We start from the raw sequence: 20,888 nt of genomic DNA, 5'->3' as shown, positions 1-20,888 counted from the left end.
CACCTGCTTCTTTCACATTTTATTCTTCAAAGGTTCCATTTGAAAGCGCCACAAATTTGGATTAGATTGGCGAGATGGCACACGGTAATACCTTTAGTGGTGAGTCATTTATTGTGTTTATCATCCTGGCAAGCTGTGCTGCGCTGAGCTACTGCAAATGTTGGGAGTTAGAGGAGACTCACTGACATGAGTAATCTTCCGGCTTGAAACATCTGCGTTCTCTAGAATAACACCAGAGTGCAAACTGAGAGCTGACTGGGGTTGGTTGGAAGGCCAGAGAGACAACATTGTCTGGATCTGTTTTTGATACATTTTTCATTTAATGGAGACAACAGTGTGACATCTTCACCCACGTCTCCTGATAATCACCACAGGGTTCTATTCACAGCACACTCAAATTGTCCAGATGTGCGACCGTCTCAAGAATCAATACAGTGATTGATTGAACTGACAGTCTGTAGGCTCCGAGGCAATTGAGGTAAAAATTGGAAGTTCAAATTGAACATTAGCAGTGGGATTTCTAGGATGTCGTGTTTCATAGTTGTATTTTGGTTCCTTAGAGGCTAAGTTTATGCAACTGGCCCATGGTGTGTTCATTTAACTAATTGTTTTACATAATAGCCTAATAATAATCATCATCATTATTGTATTATTAACTACTATTAGTAGTAGTAGGAGTAACCTAGTAGTAGTATTGTTATTAAACAAATCTAAATCAAAACATTTTACAAATTTTTAAAAAACAATATAAAAATACGTGTTGATTGTATAATTGTTATGCTTTTTAAAATGTATAAATCTTTATTTCTATATATATTTGTAACAAAAACAGATCGTCTTTTATATTAGTAGGACGCGGTTCGGAGGGAAGGCGTTTATTTTGAAAAATAAGCCTTTTGGGGGACTTTTACAAATGTACAGTTTCTGACTTCCTGCTATTTTGCTGTTGTCAGTTTCCCTAGTGTTTATCAACAGATGCCGAAGGTGTTATTCAGACGGATTATTATAATTAGACTTCTATGAGGTAAAATAACATATTCTATAATTATAGGTAAACAAGAGGTTTTATTTTATCATGCAACATGTGTAAACGCAATGGCTAGCTGTACGTATATATACATAAACAATAACAAACCCCCGTGTATTAATTTTCACTTTTTCATGGTTTTGGCGTTTATTTATCAGCAAATGATGTGCTCTAGATCTAGTGTCGTTTGTGTAGCTGATGTATTTATTGATTCATGGAGCTTGCTCTCGTTTCTCAATGATTTCAGCTTCTGATTTCATCTGAAGTCATGAGTGAATTCAGGATTCATCATGATGTTAATGAACTTCTCGGGCTTCTTAATGTCCGAGGAGGAGATGGTGCTGAGGTTTATATTGATTTACTGCAGAAGAACAGGACTGCTTATGTGACCACTACAGTATCTGCACACAGTTCTAAGGTGAATGTGAATTATGTGTTTCATCTTTTGCATGCATTGTGAATGCAGGAGCCTAATTTATCATGTCTTGCAGGTCAAAATGGCAGAACACTCCAAAACTCCTGAAGACTTCTTGAGGAAATATGACGAATTGAAGTCAAAGAATGTACGCAACCTCGATCCACTGGTGTATCTGCTTTCCAAACTCACTGAGGATAAAGAGGTAGGTTTAACGAAACTCATTATTCACATAATTACCCCCCTAAACTCATGCATTTGTCAGTGTCTTAATTTTTTCCTTTTGCTTGTGTTCTTCAGACTTTGAAGTTCCTGCAGCAGAATGCAAAGGAGAGATCAGAAATGTCTGCAAATGCAGCATCCAGCACCACCACGTCGTACAGCGTTCCTGCAACCAGCAGCAAAATGTCCATGCAAGACCTGGAGGAATTGCGGAAAAAGCTGGGAAATGTCACGGCCAGCTCCAATGTGCCTCAGGTAGCATGAGGAAACAAAGTGATATTAATCTCTTTATTTAATAGGGAGAGTGCACATTGATCAACATCGATATGAAATACAAAATTTAAATATTTATAGCAACATAACTAATTTACATCCATAGTCCCTAGGCAGTTAGTACAAACAAAGACAACTAGTGACAGTATACCAATTACAAATACATCATACTCAAAGGGAAAAGCACAAAAGTGATCACAGGTCTGGTTTGCCTTAAGCAACTGTTAAAAATGAATCTTAAAATGTAGGGAACACCCTTGTTGTGAGTGGAATGCTATTACAATATTTACTTCCCTTTATGCACAGCATTGTTTGTCCCAATGTGGTGTGCCAATGTGATGACTAAAAGTGATGCCACTGTTAGTCCTCAGTTTAATTTAGTAATTGAAAGGGATAGGGAAAACCCAAGCAAAACCTAAAAAAAAGCATTTTTTTCTTTTTACATTTTATAAAATTATATTTTTTCAGAATATTACAATCATCAAAATGATTTTTTTTTGTGTGTGTGGACTTCTTCCAATGCTTAGAATAGATCATGCCTTCATGCTAGATAATCAATAAATGAATCAATAAAATGAGTATGTAAATTTTAATGAGTTTTAATGATTATACGATTAAATTGAATAATAAAATTATTATATAAGAATGAATAATAAATTAATAGAAAGGAAAGTAAAACAGCATAACACAAATGTATGGTTGCTTTCTTGAAGCAACACACACATGATGCTACAAAGAATCCTTAGATCCTTCAGTGCCTTTCACAAGACTTCCATGCATTTCGTCTTCAGAAAGATCTTTCTTCCTCCCCGTATTTGCATGAGAACTGTGACTTGCCTAATAATGAAGAACAACCTCTCTAAGTAGGTTTTTCATTTACCTAAGAAGACCTGGCAAAATATATAACAAACCCATCTGATATTGATAATAGTAATCTGAAAAGATATGAAAAACAAGCAAACACATTCTTTGGGGGGAAAAAAATCTAGAATCTGAATGTTTATTTTACCGAAATCCTACTAAAATGTCACTTGCAAAATAATTTGTAACACAGTGTACACTGTTGTTTTTTTGCATTCATTAAAGGGATAGTTCACCCAAAAATGAAAATTCTGTCATTTACTCACCCTCAAGTAATTCCAAACTACAGGAAGTTTGTAACCAGGCTGTTTTGGGGCACCATTGACTTCCAAAGATTTTTTTTTTCCTACTATGGAAGTCAATGGTGCCCCAAAACAGCCTGGTTACAAACTTTTTTCAAAATATCTTCCTTTGTGTTCAGCACAAGGTTTGGAACAGGTTTGGAACTACTTGAGAGTGAGTAAATGATGACAGAAATTAAATTTTTAGGTGAACTATCTCTTTAATAAACATGATTCAGTAAGCCAATTCTGAATTCTGTATATTGCATGAGTTTACGATGATTTCATTTTCCCTTACAGTCTTCTGAGGTCATCCGTAAAATGCTGAGAGACCGACATAACAAGAAGAACCTAACTCAGCCGAACCCTGTATTTCCCAACTGGGTGTATGACCGGCCTGCACTGATTGGGGATTTCATCACTAGCCCCACCCCAGTGGGAGATCCTGTGGTGGCTATTGGTATGTGACATGGCTTTCCAAAATCAGAGCGTTTGATGAGTAGGGAATTGTCACAGAGGTAAAGCAAGTTATTTAATTTGATGAGAGGTGATGAAGAAACACCAATACTTTGTGTCATGTGCATTAAGTAGATTTGCATGGACAAATAATTTATATTAAACACTGTAAAATTACATAAAAAATCAAATTGGTCAGTTTTGATTTGATGGTGACTTTAACGTGTATTTACAGGTACAATGCCGCTGGCTGCACAGGAACAAGCTCTGGTGGAGGACCTGCTGTATGTGCTGATTGGTGTGGATGGGAGAGACATCACAGCTCAGCCTGTGCTCGGTAGACAGAGCCGCTCCTTCATAGTTGATCCTTCTCTTGACATGTCCATCAAAGAGCTGGTCAGCCGGATATTACCAGTCGCATCTTTTTACTCCACTATCACACGGTCAGTGAACAATATGTTTAGTATTAATATTAGTCACGTGTTTACATTATCAAAGTTTGAAATTAAGATTTTAACTCACCAGCCACTTTGGATTCTAAAATCTTTAAGTTTTAGTTCAACCTTTCAGAATTTCAGAGATAATCCAGATTATCAAAATCACATTTTATATATCTGTTTTATTACTTGTTTGCGGATACCGTAAAAATAAAATTAAACAACAACAAACAATTATAATTACGGAAGCATTTTTCCATATGTGACCCTGGAACACAAAACCAGTCTTAAGTCGCTGGGGTATATTTATAGCAATAACCAAAAATACATTGTATGGGTCAAAATTATCCATTTTTCTTTTATGCCAGAAATCATTAGGATATTAAGTAAAGATCATGTTCCATGAAGATAGTTTGTAAATTTCCTACCGTAAGTACATTAAAATTAAATTTTTGATTAGTAATATTCATTGCTAAGAACTTCGTTAGACAACTTTAAAGATGATTTTCTCAATATTTATATTTTTTTGCACCCTCAGATTCCAGATTTTCAAATAGTTGTATTTCTGCCAAATATTGTCCTAACAAACCGTACATCAATGGAAAACTTATTTATTCAGCTTTCAGGTGATGTATGAATCTCAATTTCGGTTTTGTGGACCAGGGTCACATATACGGAAATTAAGTTAAAATGCTTAATGTTTAACAGACTGAAGATGAGTGGAGCTTTTAGCTAGTGTATGTACACGCATACAAATAAGCAATGTGTAGCCTGCCAAATTGGCTAATGATTTGATATGTGTAACCTGCCGCGGTCGATTTTTCACCTGCATCTGGTGGTTCGGCGGTGTTAATTCCTGATTGCAGTATTAAATCAGTTTTGTTAATAATGTCAGAGGGCTTTTATAAAAGGGGTCATACGATGCGATTTCAAGTTTTGCTCTGTATTTGGAGTGTTATAAGCTGTTCGTGCATATATAAGATCCGTAAAATTGCAAAGACTAAAGTCTCAAACCCAAAGAGACTTTTACTTTCACTGTGGTATTGTTGTCGCCACCGTCATTTCGTGGAGACGCTGTGTGTTTTTGAATATGGTAAGGGGTGTAACATTTCCATCACATGCTTGAGGTATTCGGCCAATCACAACGCACTGGATAGCTGGCCAATCAGAGGACACCTCGTATTTCAGAACGATGAGATTTGTAAAAATCTACGCGTTTCAGAAAAGTAGGGCAGAGAGGAGCAACAATAATGTACAGTATGCAAAAAAAAGTGTTTTATGAACTTTAAACCGCGTAAACACATTGCATTATACCAAATACATAAAATAACGTTATTTTTATCATCATCATATGACTCCTTCAAATAATTTTATGAAAAGCATTGATATTTCATGTTCAAATTTGGCATGGCTTGCTCACGTCATCTGAGACTCATATAAACTACTTGCAATTAATTTGCATATTCCATGTCCAGCTTCACAGAAGAAAAGTCCTCGTTTGAGTACGGTCAGGTGAATCATGCCTTGACTGCAGCCATGAGGACTCTGATGAAGGAATATATCATCCTGGTGACACAGCTGGAGCATCTCCACAGACAGGGCACGCTCTCTCTGCAGAAGCTCTGGTTCTACATACAGCCCACCATGCGCACCATGGAAATCCTGGCCTCCATCGGTAAAGCTCTCAACACATGTGGTTTCTGTTAAAAGAATAGCACTTAGTATTTTAGAAGTGTCAACAGGAGTAATAAGTTAATTTTTACAGTTTTTGCAGGAAAACAAATATACAAGTCAAAGTATATTTTTCATGATCATTGATAGCTAGTTTTTAATTCTTTACCTTTATTAGTTACAAATTGGCTTTACAAAGCCTTATCTGAAAGTTTAATTAAGATTTTAAAGTTTCACTGATGGTTACACAGATGTAATATTAAAAGCTTCTAGATAGATATCTAGGCATTGATGGCATGATTTAAGATTTTGTTTAGGGTTTATCATGATTTAGCAGGTTTTGACCATGTTTTGTCACATTGTTAGCTGGTTGCTAATGTCTCCAGCATGTTTTAATGTGACTCTAGCAAATATCATTTATTATTAACACGTTTTTGCACAATGTTAGGATGAATTAGCATGTTACTAAAACTAAAATGTTTTGGAATGTTGCAAAATTGTTAACATGTTTCTGTCATGTTTTAGCATGGTGGCAGCATGTTTTAGGAAGTTTCTAACAGGTTGTAGAATGTTTTAATGTTGTTACTTAGCATACTGTAGTACATTAACATTTTAACGTTGTTGCTAGTTTGATTCAGCATGTTGCTAGTATGATTTATCATGGTGTTAGCATATTTCTAGCATGTTTTAATGCAATGCTGGCATGTTTCTAGCATGTTTTACTGTTGACACAGAGTCAGCGCCAAAGCAAACATTTGTATTTCTAAAAGGGGCCTTGGTAGAAATCCTGTTTCGGGGGGTTCACTTCAACCGCATGTAGTGCCAACACTGTTGACATGCTCATGCTAATGCACTTTCTCCTTGGTCTCTTTCATGTAGCCACTTCTGTTGACAAGGGTGAGTGTATGGGCGGCTCGACCCTCAGCCTGCTTCACGATCGTACCTTCAATTACACCGGAGACAGCCAGGCTCAAGAGCTTTGCCTCTATCTGACCAAAGCAGCCAGCGTCCCCTACTTTGAAATACTTGAGAAGTGGGTCTATAGGGGCATCATTAAAGACCCATACAGGTAGAATGTGACTCCAGACCCATTGAGCCATTCGGTATCCTCTTGTGAATGTTTTTTAAATTAAATTTAAGCCTTTGTTAATAATATATTTTGCTTTTCAGTATGAATTACTCTTAAACATATTATATACATAAGATATTGAGTATTTCCAGAAACAGAGTAATTTGTATTTAATTTATATTTCGTTATATATATATATATATATATATATACACACACATCAGTTATCAGTTAGATTTTTCATATCAGTTAGATTTTTAATATTTTTAACAAAGTTTCTTATGCTTATCAAGGCTGCTCCAGTCTTCAGTGTCACATGATCCTTCAGAAATCATTCTAGTATGCTGATTTATAATCAGTGTTGGAAACAGTTGAGCTGCGCAATATGTTTTGGGACCTGTGATAATTTGTTTAGGATTTTTGGATAAATGAAAAGTTAAAAAGAACTGTGTTTATTCAAAATATAATTTTTTTGTTACAACATACACTACTATTCAAAAGTTTGGGGACAGTACATTTTTTCTTTCTTTTACTTTTTTAAAGAAATTAATACTTTTATTTTATTATTATATTGTTAAATGGATAAAAAGTGATAGTAAAAACTAGTATTAATGGCTGATGAAAATTCTGCACTGCATCACAGAAATGAATTAAATTTTAAAGTATGTTAAAATACGAAACCAATATTAGAAATTGCAACATTGCAATATTTCACTGTTTTTTTTTTTCTGTATTTTTTATCATATAAATACAGCCTTGATGAGCTTAAGAGACGTTAAAAAAAACTATATATATATTATAATTAATTGTGATTAATCAGCTTTAATCGCCTTTTTGGTAACTTCATGCCTTAACTGACGGCATAACTACGACATTGCATGCACGTAGTTTTTTTCTCTGTATGATATGAAATGATATAGGCTACAGCGCGCACCGGCACCTTTGTGCGTGTATTTGAAGAGTGCGCGCTACGAGCACAGTATCTTTTACGCGCTTGTTTGACTCGCGTCTGGCGTGGAGGCGACGTATAGAGCACGTGTCTGAAACTTCTCCCGTTTCATGTGGTCATAAAGACATTCTGCATCTAAATAAACGCAATCCTTTGCAAGAAAAAAGGAGACAGAGGCAGCAGTTGCGAATGGGGTGGCCAACCCTAGCCCCGCCCCTACGTTAATTGCATTAAATATTTTTAACGCGTTAATCTGAAAATAATTAATAGCATGCGTTAACGCGCTAATTTTGACACCACTAATATATATATATATATATATATATATATATATATATATATATATATATATATATATATATATATATATATATATATATATATGGTCACACACACATACATATATATGTGTGTGTGTGCGTGTGTATGTATATGTATGCGTGTATGTGTATATACAGTGAGGTCAATAAGTATTTGATCACCCTGTGATTTTGCAAGTTCTCTTACTTGGAAATCATGGAGGGGTCTACAATTTTCAGCATAGGTGCATTTCCACTGTGAGAGACAGAATCTAAAAATAAAAATCCGGAAATCACATTGTATGATTTTTTAACAATTTATTTGTGAATTACTGTGTCAAATAAGTATTTGATCACTGGAGTCAAAAAAATTTTATATTTGGTACAGAAGCCTTTGTTAACAATTACAGAGGTCAAACGGTTCCTGTAGTTCTTCACCAGGTTTGCACACCCTGCAGGAGGGATTTTGGCCCACTCCTCCATACAGATCTTCTCTAGATCTGTCAGGTTTCGGGGCTGTTGCTGAGCAACACTGAGTTTCAGCTCCCTCCAAAGATTTTCTATTGGATTTAGGTCTGGAGACTGGCTAGGCCACTCCAGAACCTTGATATGCTTCTTATGGAGCCACTCCTTGGTTTTCCTGGCTGTGTGCTTTGGGTCATTGTCATGTTGGAAGACCCAGCCATGACCCATCTTTAATGCTCTGACTGAGGGAAGGAGGTTTTTGCCCAATATGTCACAATACATGGCCCCGTTCATCCTCTCCTTAATACAGTGCAGTCGTCCTGTCCCCTGTGCAGAAAAACACCCCCAGAGCATGATGCTTCCAGCCCCATGCTTCACTGTAGGTATGGTATTATTGGGATGATACTCATCATTCTTCTTCCTCCAAACACGGCGAATGGAGTTAAGATCAAAAAGTTCTACTTTGGTCTCATCTGACCACAGGACTTTCTCCCATGACTCCTCTGGATCATCCAGATGGTCCCTGGCAAACTTCAGACGGGCCTGGACATGGGCTGACTTAAGCAGGGGAACCTTCCGTGCGATGCAAGATTTTAAACCATGACGTCTTAGTGTATTACTGATAGTAGCCTTGGAAACGATGGTCCCAGCTCTCTTCACGGCATTGACCAGCTCCTCCCGTGTAGTTCTGGGCTGATTCTTCACCATTCTTAGCATCATTGATACCCCACGAGGAGAGATCTTCCGTGGGGCCCCAGTCCGAGGGACATTGACAGTCATCATTAGCCTCTTCCATTTTCTGACAATTGCTCCAACAGTTGTTCTTTTTTCACCAAGCTGCTTCGCAATTGCCCCGTAGCCCTTTCCAGCTTTGTGAAGGTCTACAATTTTGCCTCTTGTGTCTTTTGACAGCTCTTTGGTTTTGCCCATGTTGCTACTTAGACTTTGGCTGATTGTGGGGTGCACAGGTATATATATATATATATATATATATATATATATATATATATATATATATATATATATATATATATATATATATATATATATAACATACATTACCGATGACTTAATGTATGATGACAGTAGGAGAATGAATTTGGAAGGGTAGATCTTGCCTACCAATATTCAAGAAAATGTCACCAGATTCATTGGGAAGTGCTTCAGATTGCATCAGGACAATGACCCAAAACACCCTGCCAGTTCAGTCAAGGAATTTATAAGGAGAAATGGAAAGTCTTAGATTGCCCAAGTCAATCTCCAGATTTAAATCCGATTGAACATGAATTTCACCAGCTGAAGAGGAGAGTAAAGGCAGAAACTCCCCAAAACAAGCAACAATTGGAATTGGCTGCATTAAAGGCTGGGAAAAGTATTTCAAAGGATGAGACCGAGAGTCTGTTGATGTCTATGGGTCACAGACTCACTGCTGTGATTGTGCGCAAGGGATCTGCAACTAAATAATAGCTTTTAATCTTTTATATCTGCCTTTTGTTCAACTGTCCCAATACTTATGCTCACATCAATGAGTGGGATGAACTCTAAAAGTGCTGTTCTTTTTATTTGGTAAAACATGTATGTTTTGAAATGGCTAATAATAAAATATGATATTCTGTAGTTTTGTCTCATATTCAGCTTTTAATCATATTTGCAAATGTCTCGACTCCACAGCCAACAGAGCAATTTTGTCTTTACTGTTCCAATACTTTTGGAGGGGACTGTATACACTTTAAGCTTTAATTTAAGGGGATGACCAAAAATATAACATGCTTAGGAATTACAACCATTTTTATACACACTCCACCCCATTTTCAGGGGCTCAAATGTAATTGGAGAAATAAATATAATCTTAAATAAAATGTTCATTTTTATATATTTTGTTGAGAATCCTTTGCAGGCAATGACTGTTTTAATTCTGGAACTCATGGACATCACCAGACACTGGGTTTCCTGCTTTATGCTGCTTTGCCAGGCCTTTACTGCAGCTGACTTCAGTTTTTGTTTGTTTGTGGGTCTTTCTGCCTTTAGTTTTGTTTTCAGCAAGTGAAATGCATGCCCAATCGAGTTGAAATCAGGAGATTGACTTGGCCATTGCAGAATATTCTTTCTTACCTTCAAAAACTCTGGGTTGCTTTTGCTGTATGTTTTGGGTAATTGTCCATTCGTACTATGAAGCGCTGCCCATATAACAAAGTATTGAGATGAACTTTTGTTATTGACCAAATACTTATTTTCCACGATAATTTGCAAATAAATTCTTTAAAAATCAGACGATGTGATTTCCTGGATTCTTTCCCCCCCATTCGGTCTCTCATAGTTGAAGTGTACCTATGATGAAAATTACAGGCCTCTCTCATCTTTTTAAGTGGGAGAACTTGCACAATTGGTGGCTGACTAAATACTTTTTTGCCCAACTGTAGATGTATTTGTGTGTGTGTAAAATTCTTCATCAAGTAATGTTTTTTTTAAATAGTGAATTCATGGTTGAGGAGCATGAGCTGCAAAAAGAGAAGATCCAAGAGGATTATAATGACAAATACTGGGATCAGAGATACACTATCGTCCAGCACAGGATCCCATCATTCCTTCAAAAAATGGCAGATAAGATATTAAACACAGGTGAGATATTTTCATTTATGAAACATTAGCTCAGGTTCAGAATCTAATTATTAGACAACATTTTAGGCATCAATAGAAGGCAGCTGTCAATGGTAAAAATGTTCAAATTCTAATGATTAAAATGCCAGCTGGAAAGAGTGTCTAAATGCTTAATTTTCATAACCAGTCCTAACTTCTCTCTCATTTCAGGCAAGTATTTGAATGTTGTGCGAGAGTGCGGGCGTGATGTAACCTGTCCAGATGCCAAAGAGGTTCTCTACACGCTTAAAGAGAGAGCGTATGTGGAGCAGATCGAAAAAGCATATTACTACGCCAGTAAGGTTCTGCTTGATTTCCTGATGGAGGAAAAGGAGCTTGTTTCACGCCTGAGGTAAAACTTGAAGGTTTGAAATTGTATTTTCTGGCAGTGTTTCCTACAGTCATGTCAAATCAAGTCAAGCGTTTTTAACAATACACACTTTTTAAATGTATTTAGACCCTAGTGAACAGGAAATCAAAAGTCAGCTTTCCCAAAAGATTTTGTTATTAGGAACAAATAAATGTTAAAATAAAGGCCTAATTACCAATAGCGTAGTGCAGAGGTGCCAAATACATAACATAACATGGTACACAACACATAACATGGTAACCATTCTGGACTCAATGAGAATGCGGAATACTTTTTTCTTAACAGCCGTTTGAGCATTCTTCATTTGTAGCACATTTAAACTAAGCATTTGAAAACTCACAATGTTTCAGACACCAATACTTTAATGATTCAGAAAAGATGAATCACTGTCTGGCCAACTGAGATTTCCATCTGGAGATAAAGGTTAGGATCATGACTTCTTGTTAGTACTGCAGCAGGCCATGGGTGTTTATTTGAACTTTTTGCATCATTTTCTCACCCTCATGTCATTCCAAATGCAAGACATTCATTTATGTTCAAAACATAATCAAAATTCCATGTAATCAAAATTTGACAATTTTCAAGGATTGTAAAGACATAGTATACATAGTCCATATGAATCGAATGAGTTAATCCAAATTAACTCATTATAAGGGGCAGTCGTGGCCTAATGGATAGAGAGTTGGACTTGTAACCTGAAGGTCGTGGGTTCGAGTCTCAGGTCTGGCAGGGATTGTAGGTGGGTGAGTGAATAACCAACACTCTCTCCACCCTCAATATCACGATTAAGGTGAGATGGGTTAAACTTGGATGGGTTAAATGCAGAGCACAAATTCCGAGTATGGGTCACCATACTTGGCCACACACCACTTCCCTTTCCCTTTTTCCCTTTCCCCCCTTCCCAAATCTTCTGAAGAGACACGATTACTTTATATGATGAACAGATTTAAAGGCTCACCCAGTCACGTTTGTAATAAATAAAATCATAGTTAAGATATGTTAATTTGAGATTCTAACATGCTTCTAACTTCAAACTTGTTACTGCCTAAAAGGTTTCTATTCATAATATTGATCATCTTGTCTGAAACACGCATTGAGCACTGTTGAAAATGATCCAAAACAGTTAATAAATATGTCTAAATAAATGTGTAAACTAAAAATCTAAATAAATGTGTTAGTGGATTTTGATGAAAGAGGACAACGGGGAATGGACTCTTTCACTTTAGGGAAGCGTATGGATTATAAACTTGTATTTTGGCCAGAAGCAAGTATTTAAAGTTAAAACGCCTTAATAATGGATTTGTTTTAAACAAACATAGATCTTCACTTTACAAGACATTAATTGCATTAATTGACGGTAGTCGTGTGTATTACTGTGATGTTTTATCAGCTGTTTGGACTATTATTCTGACAGCATTCATTCACTGCAGAGGATGAAATGCTAAATTGTTAGTCACTCTGGATAAAAGCATCTGCCAAATTAATAACTATAAATGTAAATTTCTCCAAATCCGTTCCGATGAAGAAACTAAATCATCTATACATTTGATGACCCGAGGTTAAGTAATTTTTTTGCAAATTTTCATTTTTGGGTGAACTATTCCTTTAATTTAGACAATTATTTGCATAAACATTGATCAACATGAATAAACCACACATATTCTGGTGTAGCTGCATCACAGTGTCATCTGTTTCCAAAACCCAAAGTATAACCCTAAAGATTATTTGGTATTTTCAATATGTCAATATCACCTCATTTCTTACATTTTATGGTACAGGTCAATCAAACATTACTTCTTGATGGATAAAGGAGACTTTTTCGTGCATTTTATGGACCTGACGGAGGAAGAACTGAAGAAGCCAGTTGATGATATCATTCCTCCACGGCTGGAGGCTCTGCTGGAGCTGGCCCTGAGAATGAGCACTGCCAACACAGACCCCTTTAAAGATGATTTAAAGGTCAAATGCTCGTGTCTTCTCAACAATTACTTTAACAGTTGCACTTTGTATTATGTAGAGAATTTTTGTGTATTCTGCATAAGTCTAGATTGAGCAATTGCTTTTGTAGTAGAAATCCAAATGAAAAACAAACTGTTGTTCAGTTTCATCTTTTGCCTAAAGACAGGTAATTTTACACCGATACACCAGTTATTCTGCACTTACAGCGTGCCCTAATCAGAAGTGATGTGATAAGATTTCAGCAAAAAGCAATTTGTCTGTCCACTCTGGATGTTATAAGGGGAGATGACATGATAAGAAGCTAGGGCTGCACAATTGCGTGAAATAATAAGATGGATATTATAATAAGAAGTTTCATGAAGCATGTTTTTTTTTTTTGAAAATGAAAATGGAAATTTTGTATGTGAAAATGGCTACAGTCACCCATCTAAATGGTTGTATCATTTGGAAGGTGGCTAAGAGCCTTCTTAAGGAATGGAAAATTCTGTGCAGCTCAAAAACAGGCAACAGGTCATCACTGAAATTGCTTTATTTAACATTATTATCCTTTTCACAGATTGACCTGATGCCCCATGATGTCATCACCCAGCTGTTGCGTGTCCTCGCTATAGACACCAAGCAAGAGAAAGCCATCATTAATGCAGAGCCCACAGAAGTGTCACTTAGCGGCCTGGAGGCTTTCTCTTTCGACTACATCGTCAAGTGGCCACTTTCTCTCATAATCAACCGGTACACAGCTTTTCTGTATGACAGTATAGCTTTTATTTCAAGCAGCTTGTAACTATAGCCCCGTGCTTCTTAAAGAAATGGTTTTGTTGTCATTTAACTGACCTTCATTCGTGTTGTTCCAACCCTGTATTCCATGCACTTAAGGTGCAGTTACATTTAGTGTTGTTTGATGAATTTTCAGCGAGAGATGTCATTTAAATAGGAATCCATCCTTTTGAAAATGTTGCACATTATACACTGCATGATCGAAAATGTTGCACATGACACCACTATTGGAAATGTCACACATTACGCTATTGGAATTGTTGCACATTACGTTATTTGAAATGATGCACATTACACACTACGCAATTGGAAATGTCCCACATTACATTGTTGGAAATGTCGGACATTACGCACTGCGTTACTGGAAATGTTGATCGTTATATGCAATGCTATAGGAAATATCGCACGCTACAAACTTTGTAATTGGAAATGTCACGTAACACTACGATATTGGAAATGTTGCATGTTACACACAGCTCTACTGGACTTTACAGACTTTGTTATTGGAAATATCACACTTTACACACTACACTACTATTGGAAATTTTCCTCGTTACATGCTACGCTATTGGAAATGTTGCACGTTACAGACTTTGTTATTGGAAATGTCGCACTTTACACACTACACTAATGGAAATGTTGCATGTTACAGACTTTATTTTTGTAAATGTTGCACGTTACACACTACATTTTTGGAAATGTCGCACGTTACACACTGCATTATTGGAAATGTCACACATTTCCAAATGTCATTCAAATGTCGTTAAACGCAGAAATGAACTACTCCTTTAACACAAAGTTCTGTTGTACAGAAAAGCCCTGACAAGATACCAGATGCTCTTCAGGCACATGTTCTACTGCAAGCATGTAGAGAGGCTGCTCTGTAATGTGTGGATCAGCAATAAAGCAGCTAAGCAATATTCACTGCACTCTGCTAAATGGTGAGACTAAATATGTATTTTGACCTTGGATTGTGTATCTTCAAGTGAACATCTTTTAAGTAGCTCTTGCATATTGTAGGTTTGCTGCTGCTTTTGCATTAAGACAACGGATGCTCAACTTTGTGCAGAACATTCAGTACTACATGATGTTTGAGGTTAATGAGCCCACATGGCACATCATGGAGAACAACCTTAAATCTGTAAGTCAATGAAATAAAAAATCTGCTTTATTCTTAATAATTAATGCTCATGACTTCAAAACAAGCAGTTAATTTTATATAATATATTTAATCGGATTTAAGTCCGATTTATCTTGTTTCTTTCTGGCTTAACAACTTGTTACAAGCATAACATTTCCACGTACATGTATCCAGTGATTTTACCAGTTAATAAGTGAATTTACCTAATTATATTTACCTAATACTTAATTTGATTGTCTTTTTTTAGGCTTCCAACATTGATGATGTGCTGTGCCATCACACCAGCTTTCTGGATAACTGTCTGAAGGACTGTATGCTCACCAACCCTGAGCTGCTCCGCATCTTCTCCAAGCTCATGTCTGTCTGTGTTATGTTCACCAACTGCATGCAGGTAAAAATACAGACATTGAGAAAAACAATTTTCAATTGCTTTTTTTTAGGGTCGGTATGAATTTTTTTTTAAATGTTTTGAGGTCTCTTATGATCACTTAGGATGCATTTATTTGCTCAAAAATACAGCAAAAACAGTAATATTGTAAACCACGTTCTATTTGAATGTAATTTATTCCTGTGACGGTAAAGCTACATTTTCAGCATTCATTACTCCAGTCTTCAGTGTCACATGATCCTTCAGAAATCATTCTAATATGTTAATGTGCTGCTCAAGAAGTATTTATTATTATCAATGCTGAAAACAGTTGTTATATTTTGTTAATTCTTTGAATACAAAGTTCAAAAGAACAGCATTCATTTGAAATAAAAATATGAATGTCTTTTAATTTCTTTTTTTTTTTTACTTAAGTTTAATGCATCCTAGATATATATATATATATCTATCTCTTTCAAACTTTACTGGCCCCAAACAGTAGTGTAAAGTATATACTGTGTGTGTGTGTGTATATATATATATATATATATATATATATAACATTTTTATATATTTTTTTTATATTTAATTACGTTACCAGTCAAAAGTTTTTGAACAATAAGATTTATGTTTTTTTTAAAGAATTCTCTTCTGAATTCTGAAACAGAATTCTGCTCACTTAGCCTGAAATTATTTGATCCAAAGTACAGCAAAAACAGTACAAATTTGAAATATGTTTATTATTTAAAATAAGTGTTTTCTATTTTAACGTATTTTAAAATGTAATTTATTCCAAATTGTGATTTCAAAGCTGATTTTTTTAGCATCATGACTTCAGTCACATGATCCTTCAGAAATCATTCTAATATTCTGATTTCCTCCTCAAAAAAACATTTATTATTCTTACTATTGTTAAACAGCGGAGTAGATTTTTTTTCAGGTTTCTTTGATAAATAGAATTTTCAGAAAGAAAGAACAGCATTTATCTGAAATAGAAATCTTTTGTAACATTATAAATGTCTTTATCAACACTTTTGATCAATTTAAAGCATGCTACTTGCTAAATAAGTATTTTATATACTTGCTAAATAAAAGTATTTTATAATTTCTATAATTTCTCCCAAAACAAAAATTATATTGACTATAAGCTTTTGAATGGTATAATGTTACAAAAGCTTTTTATTTCATATAAATCCTGATCTTTGGATCTTTCTATTCATCAAAGAATCCTGAAAAAATGCCCCTACAATGGGTTGTGAAAGGTTCATATTTTGGTTTGGGAGTCCCCAACAACAGGTTGGCATGCATGCACTTTCATTTTTTTATAATATACATTTATTTTTACCTTATTTCCTCAACGACTCCCAAACGATTCGCTTAATGATTCATTTTTCCAAACCCCTCCTTTGGTGATTGGTCGATTTGTGGCAAAGAATGAATTTGCATTTTCGTTCAGACCAACAAGTGGGTGGACAATATGCTAATGTTTTATGTTGACTTCAATATGAAAGGATTGGGATTTGTTTTAAAAATGACTCGTTACAATGATTCAGAGTCGACTCTTTCTTTTGAGAGAAAATAACTTTATAAACTTTCAGATTAAAAGGAGATTAAAACAGATTAAAAATGTTTTCATTCACTGTGTTCCACACTGCATGAAAGGTCATTTTCAAAAATCCATAATAGGGGCACTTTAAATATTGATAATAAAACATGTTTCTTGAAATGCAAATCAGCATATTAGAATTATTTCTGAAGGATCATGTGACACTGAAGACAGGAGTAATGATGATGAAAATTTAGCTTTAAATCACAGGAATAAATTACGTTTGACAATATATTCAAATAGAAAGCAGGTATTTTAAATAGTCATGCTCATACTGGAGTGTTTATTTTATTGTTTTGCAGCGGTTCACTCATAGCATGATGATAGACAGTGAGATGAAGCGCCTGACTCTCGAGCACGGCACTATGGAGGGCTCTTCAGCCTCGGCTGAGCGGACAGAAGAGGCAGAGAAAAAAAGACTGGCCTCTAAAGTGAGTCATTGGCATTGAATCAATTATTTTACAATAACAAAACTAAAGAGGCACTTTAAAAACAGGCTGTGTAATCGCTGTCACCATAATACAAAAAACACTAATTATATCTTTATAATTAATAAGAATCACATTATATCTCATCTCTTTGTCTTGATCCCAGTTCCTAGCTGAGCACGTGGATGCCCTAAAGTCTGACTCTGGGTTTGAGGCGACCATCAGCAAGTTTGACAGTAACTTCAGCACATTATTGCTGGAACTTTTGGATAAGCTCAGCATTTACAGCACCAATGACTGTGAACACAGGATGATCAACATCATCTACAGGCGAGTTGTGAAAAGAACCTTTGATTATAATTTCCCTCAGTGCATTTATTAGTGCTTACTGACTTAACCTGGCCTGAGCATTAACAATAGAAATGTGTAGCGCAAACCTTTGAAAATTCGTACATTTGAAAAGCTTATACAACCCTCATTAAAATTCAGTCTGCTCAAAGGTGCTGCGAATAATCAGGTTTCTTTTTATAGGCTGGACTTCAATGGCTTCTACACAGAGAGATTGGAGAGAATGGCCATTGAGAGAAGCCAGAAAACTGCTGCATAGCATCATCCATTATAAAATTCAGTTGTTTTTAAAGTGTTCAGTGTGCTGATTTGTATCTCTCTCTCTCTTTTTTTTTTTAAATATGTAGTAATATTACATCGTGCTGTAACATAAAGCACTTAAAGTCTTGTTTGATCATTTTCTCCTCTCTGTTGGAAATGTATTTAATGGTCTTGTACAAATTTAATGAATTCCACCTAACTAAAAAATCTGATATAATAAAGTAAAAATGTAGCTTTGTTCACTGTTCTGTATTCTTATTCGAAACACAACTGTATTACTTTCACAAACTTATTTTCAATGACAAGAGAAGGAGCGCTAATCCTTGGCCATCTTCAGGAATCGGCTAAAAACACATTTCTTCCATCTTTATTTGACCCTCGAACTCTAGCACTCTCTATTCTAATTCTATTCTTTCAAAAAACAAAAAACTTGTCCTTTTTAGACTTGCACTCATTTACTGCTTTTTTTTCTTTAGAAAAAAAAACTAACACTTTTTTTATATTCCATTTGTTTTCTTTTTATTATACAATGAACAAAAGAAAAAAAGGCCTTTAACACTAGCTTGCTCTATTCTTTTTCTATTCTATCTGTTTTCTTTTATTTATTATATGTGACCCTGGAGCACAAAAGCAGTCTTAAGTCGCTGGGGTATATTTGTAGCAATAGCCAAAAATACATTGTATGGGTCAAAATTATCCATTTTTCTTTTACACCAAAAATCATTAGGACATTAAGTAAAGATCATGTTCCGTGAAGATATTTTGTAAATTTCTTACCGTAAATATATCAAAGCTTCATTTTTGATAAGTAAAATCATTGCTAATAACTTCATTTGGACAACTTTAAAGGCGATTTTCTCAATAATTAGATTTTTTTTCCACCCTCAGATTCCAGATTTTTAAATAGTTGTATATTGGCCAAATATTGTCCTATCCTAACATCAATGGAGATCTTATTTATTCAGCTTTCAGATGATGTATAAATCTCAATTTTGAAAAATTGACACTTAAGACTTTAGAAAAGAAAGTTTTTGTGGTCCAGGGTCACATAAAAAAAAAAAAAAAAAAAAAAAAAACTTGCCACGTGTACTGCGTTAAGTCTCGTCTTTGGTTAAGCTAACTGAGACTTGTTATAGCACTTGCTCTTTTGTTGATTTTGGTTGCTTCCATTGTCCTCATTTGTAAGTTGGTTTGGATAAAAGTGTCTGCTAAATGTAATGTAATGCGCTCATGGTATTTACATGCTTTATCCAATAAATATTCACATCTGTTTTTGCTCCACTAACAAAAACCGTTCCAAATGAAGCCAAAGATGCCCATCAACAGCTGCATGTAGTGGTGTTTAATTCCTCACCCCAGTTAAAAAATTAATCTGTGGCCAGATACATAAATCTAGATTATCAGTGCCCTAAATGGGACTAGACATCACAATTTAGGCTGTCAGCTATATAAAGAAATACAGGTAGAATAGTCAACATGTACAGTGGTGGCCAAAATTATTTATTGGAACACTAGTATTTTCACCAGTTAAAAATGGTTTTAAGCAATTACTTCTGTTTTGCTGTAGTGTGTCAGCAGGAAATATCAGTTTACATTTCCAAACATTCCGATTGCCAACAACCTATTCAATTTATGTTGAACAACCTTTGAACAAATTGGTTAAAATGAGTTACAGATTTGAAGTCTTTCAAGCAAAACAAGCGGAGTGATACAAACAGTGTGAAGTACTCTGGCCTTTCCGACTCTGCTCGGCCAATCAAATTCAAGGACCAGAAGCCTTGTTCAGAAGCCTCACTCGGACTGTAAGCCCAAATCCGATTTTTGTGCAAATCCGATTGAAATCCGATCATATTTACACAGTCTGAATGGCACTACATGAAATCCGATGTGTGCAAATCTGTTTCGAATGACATCGTATGTGGTTTGGAATCCTTTTCTGGAAATCTGTTTCGTTCTGAACGACCGGTAAAATCGGATTTAGCGTAGCTTTTTGGCCTCGTTCAGACTGTCAGCCCAAATCCGATTTTTGTGCAAACCGATTGAAATCCGATCATATTTAGATGAACGGCAACGAACTACATGAAATCCGATTTGTGCAAATCCGTTTCAAGCTACAGTCGTATGTGGTTTGGAATCCTATTCAAATCGCATTTCTGGAAATCCGAATTAGCCTGGACGGTCAGATCGGATTTAGCATAGCATTTTCACATCCTCACATCACGTAAAACGTAAATACGTCAGACGTTTTTGCAGAAAACATGCTGAACATCTCTGCAGAAACAAGCTTGTGTCATTGCGAACTGTAAATCAAGCGGAAAAAGACAATATACTGCTCTTTGAGTGTTGAAACCAGCGGAGATGGCAGCACGGAATAAAGTCTCATATTCCAGCTTCCTGCGTTTCTGATGCTACCTCATAAAACAAAATCCATAATAATAATCCAGCGCGACGGCAACATGTTGTCATGTCGTAAGACAACATCAGGGGCCTGTACCATGATGGTAGATGAACAAATTCACAGTAATAGGATAGGTTTTGAGTTGACAAAACCAAACCACTCTAATCTGGCTTT

General features: G+C 35.6%; 1 protein-coding gene across 2 annotated transcripts; it reads left to right on the top strand.

Annotated features, from left to right (window-relative positions):
• The first annotated feature begins 720 nt into the window (after positions 1-720).
• Positions 721-18,557, top strand: LOC306852149 (gamma-tubulin complex component 2-like). 2 transcript variants are annotated; one of them, XM_079388812.1, is made up of 18 exons: positions 721-1,024; positions 1,275-1,445; positions 1,519-1,647; positions 1,743-1,919; positions 3,380-3,539; positions 3,771-3,978; positions 5,448-5,647; positions 6,523-6,712; positions 10,899-11,044; positions 11,234-11,414; positions 13,211-13,391; positions 13,948-14,120; positions 14,978-15,106; positions 15,186-15,306; positions 15,554-15,697; positions 17,582-17,710; positions 17,874-18,037; positions 18,239-18,557. In XM_079388812.1, exons 2-18 carry the CDS (start codon positions 1,296-1,298, stop codon positions 18,312-18,314), a joined length of 2,658 nt encoding a protein of 885 aa, XP_079244938.1. In that variant the 5' UTR covers positions 721-1,024; positions 1,275-1,295; the 3' UTR covers positions 18,315-18,557. The 2 variants fall into 2 exon arrangements, with proteins under 2 accessions (XP_079244938.1, XP_079244939.1); XM_079388813.1 differs by lacking the exon at positions 1,275-1,445 and having other exon boundaries at positions 952-1,024.
• The last annotated feature ends 2,331 nt before the right edge of the window (positions 18,558-20,888 follow it).

Source organism: Barbus barbus (genome assembly GCF_936440315.1).
Source record: "Barbus barbus genome assembly, chromosome: 32".
Classification (NCBI taxonomy): Eukaryota; Metazoa; Chordata; class Actinopteri; order Cypriniformes; family Cyprinidae; genus Barbus; species Barbus barbus.
Note: the sequence above shows the minus strand (reverse complement) of the source record. Positions and strands in the feature narration are given on the sequence as shown.

Excerpts from the sequence above, each read along its gene's own strand:
- LOC306852149 (XM_079388812.1), top strand. The coding sequence starts at position 1,296 with ATGAGTGAATTCAGGATTCATCATGATGTTAATGAACTTCTCGGGCTT. Across the intron at positions 5,648-6,522 it reads GGAAATCCTGGCCTCCATCG|CCACTTCTGTTGACAAGGGT; the intron begins GTAAAGCTCTCA and ends TCTTTCATGTAG. Across the intron at positions 6,713-10,898 it reads ATCATTAAAGACCCATACAG|TGAATTCATGGTTGAGGAGC; the intron begins GTAGAATGTGAC and ends TTTTTTAAATAG.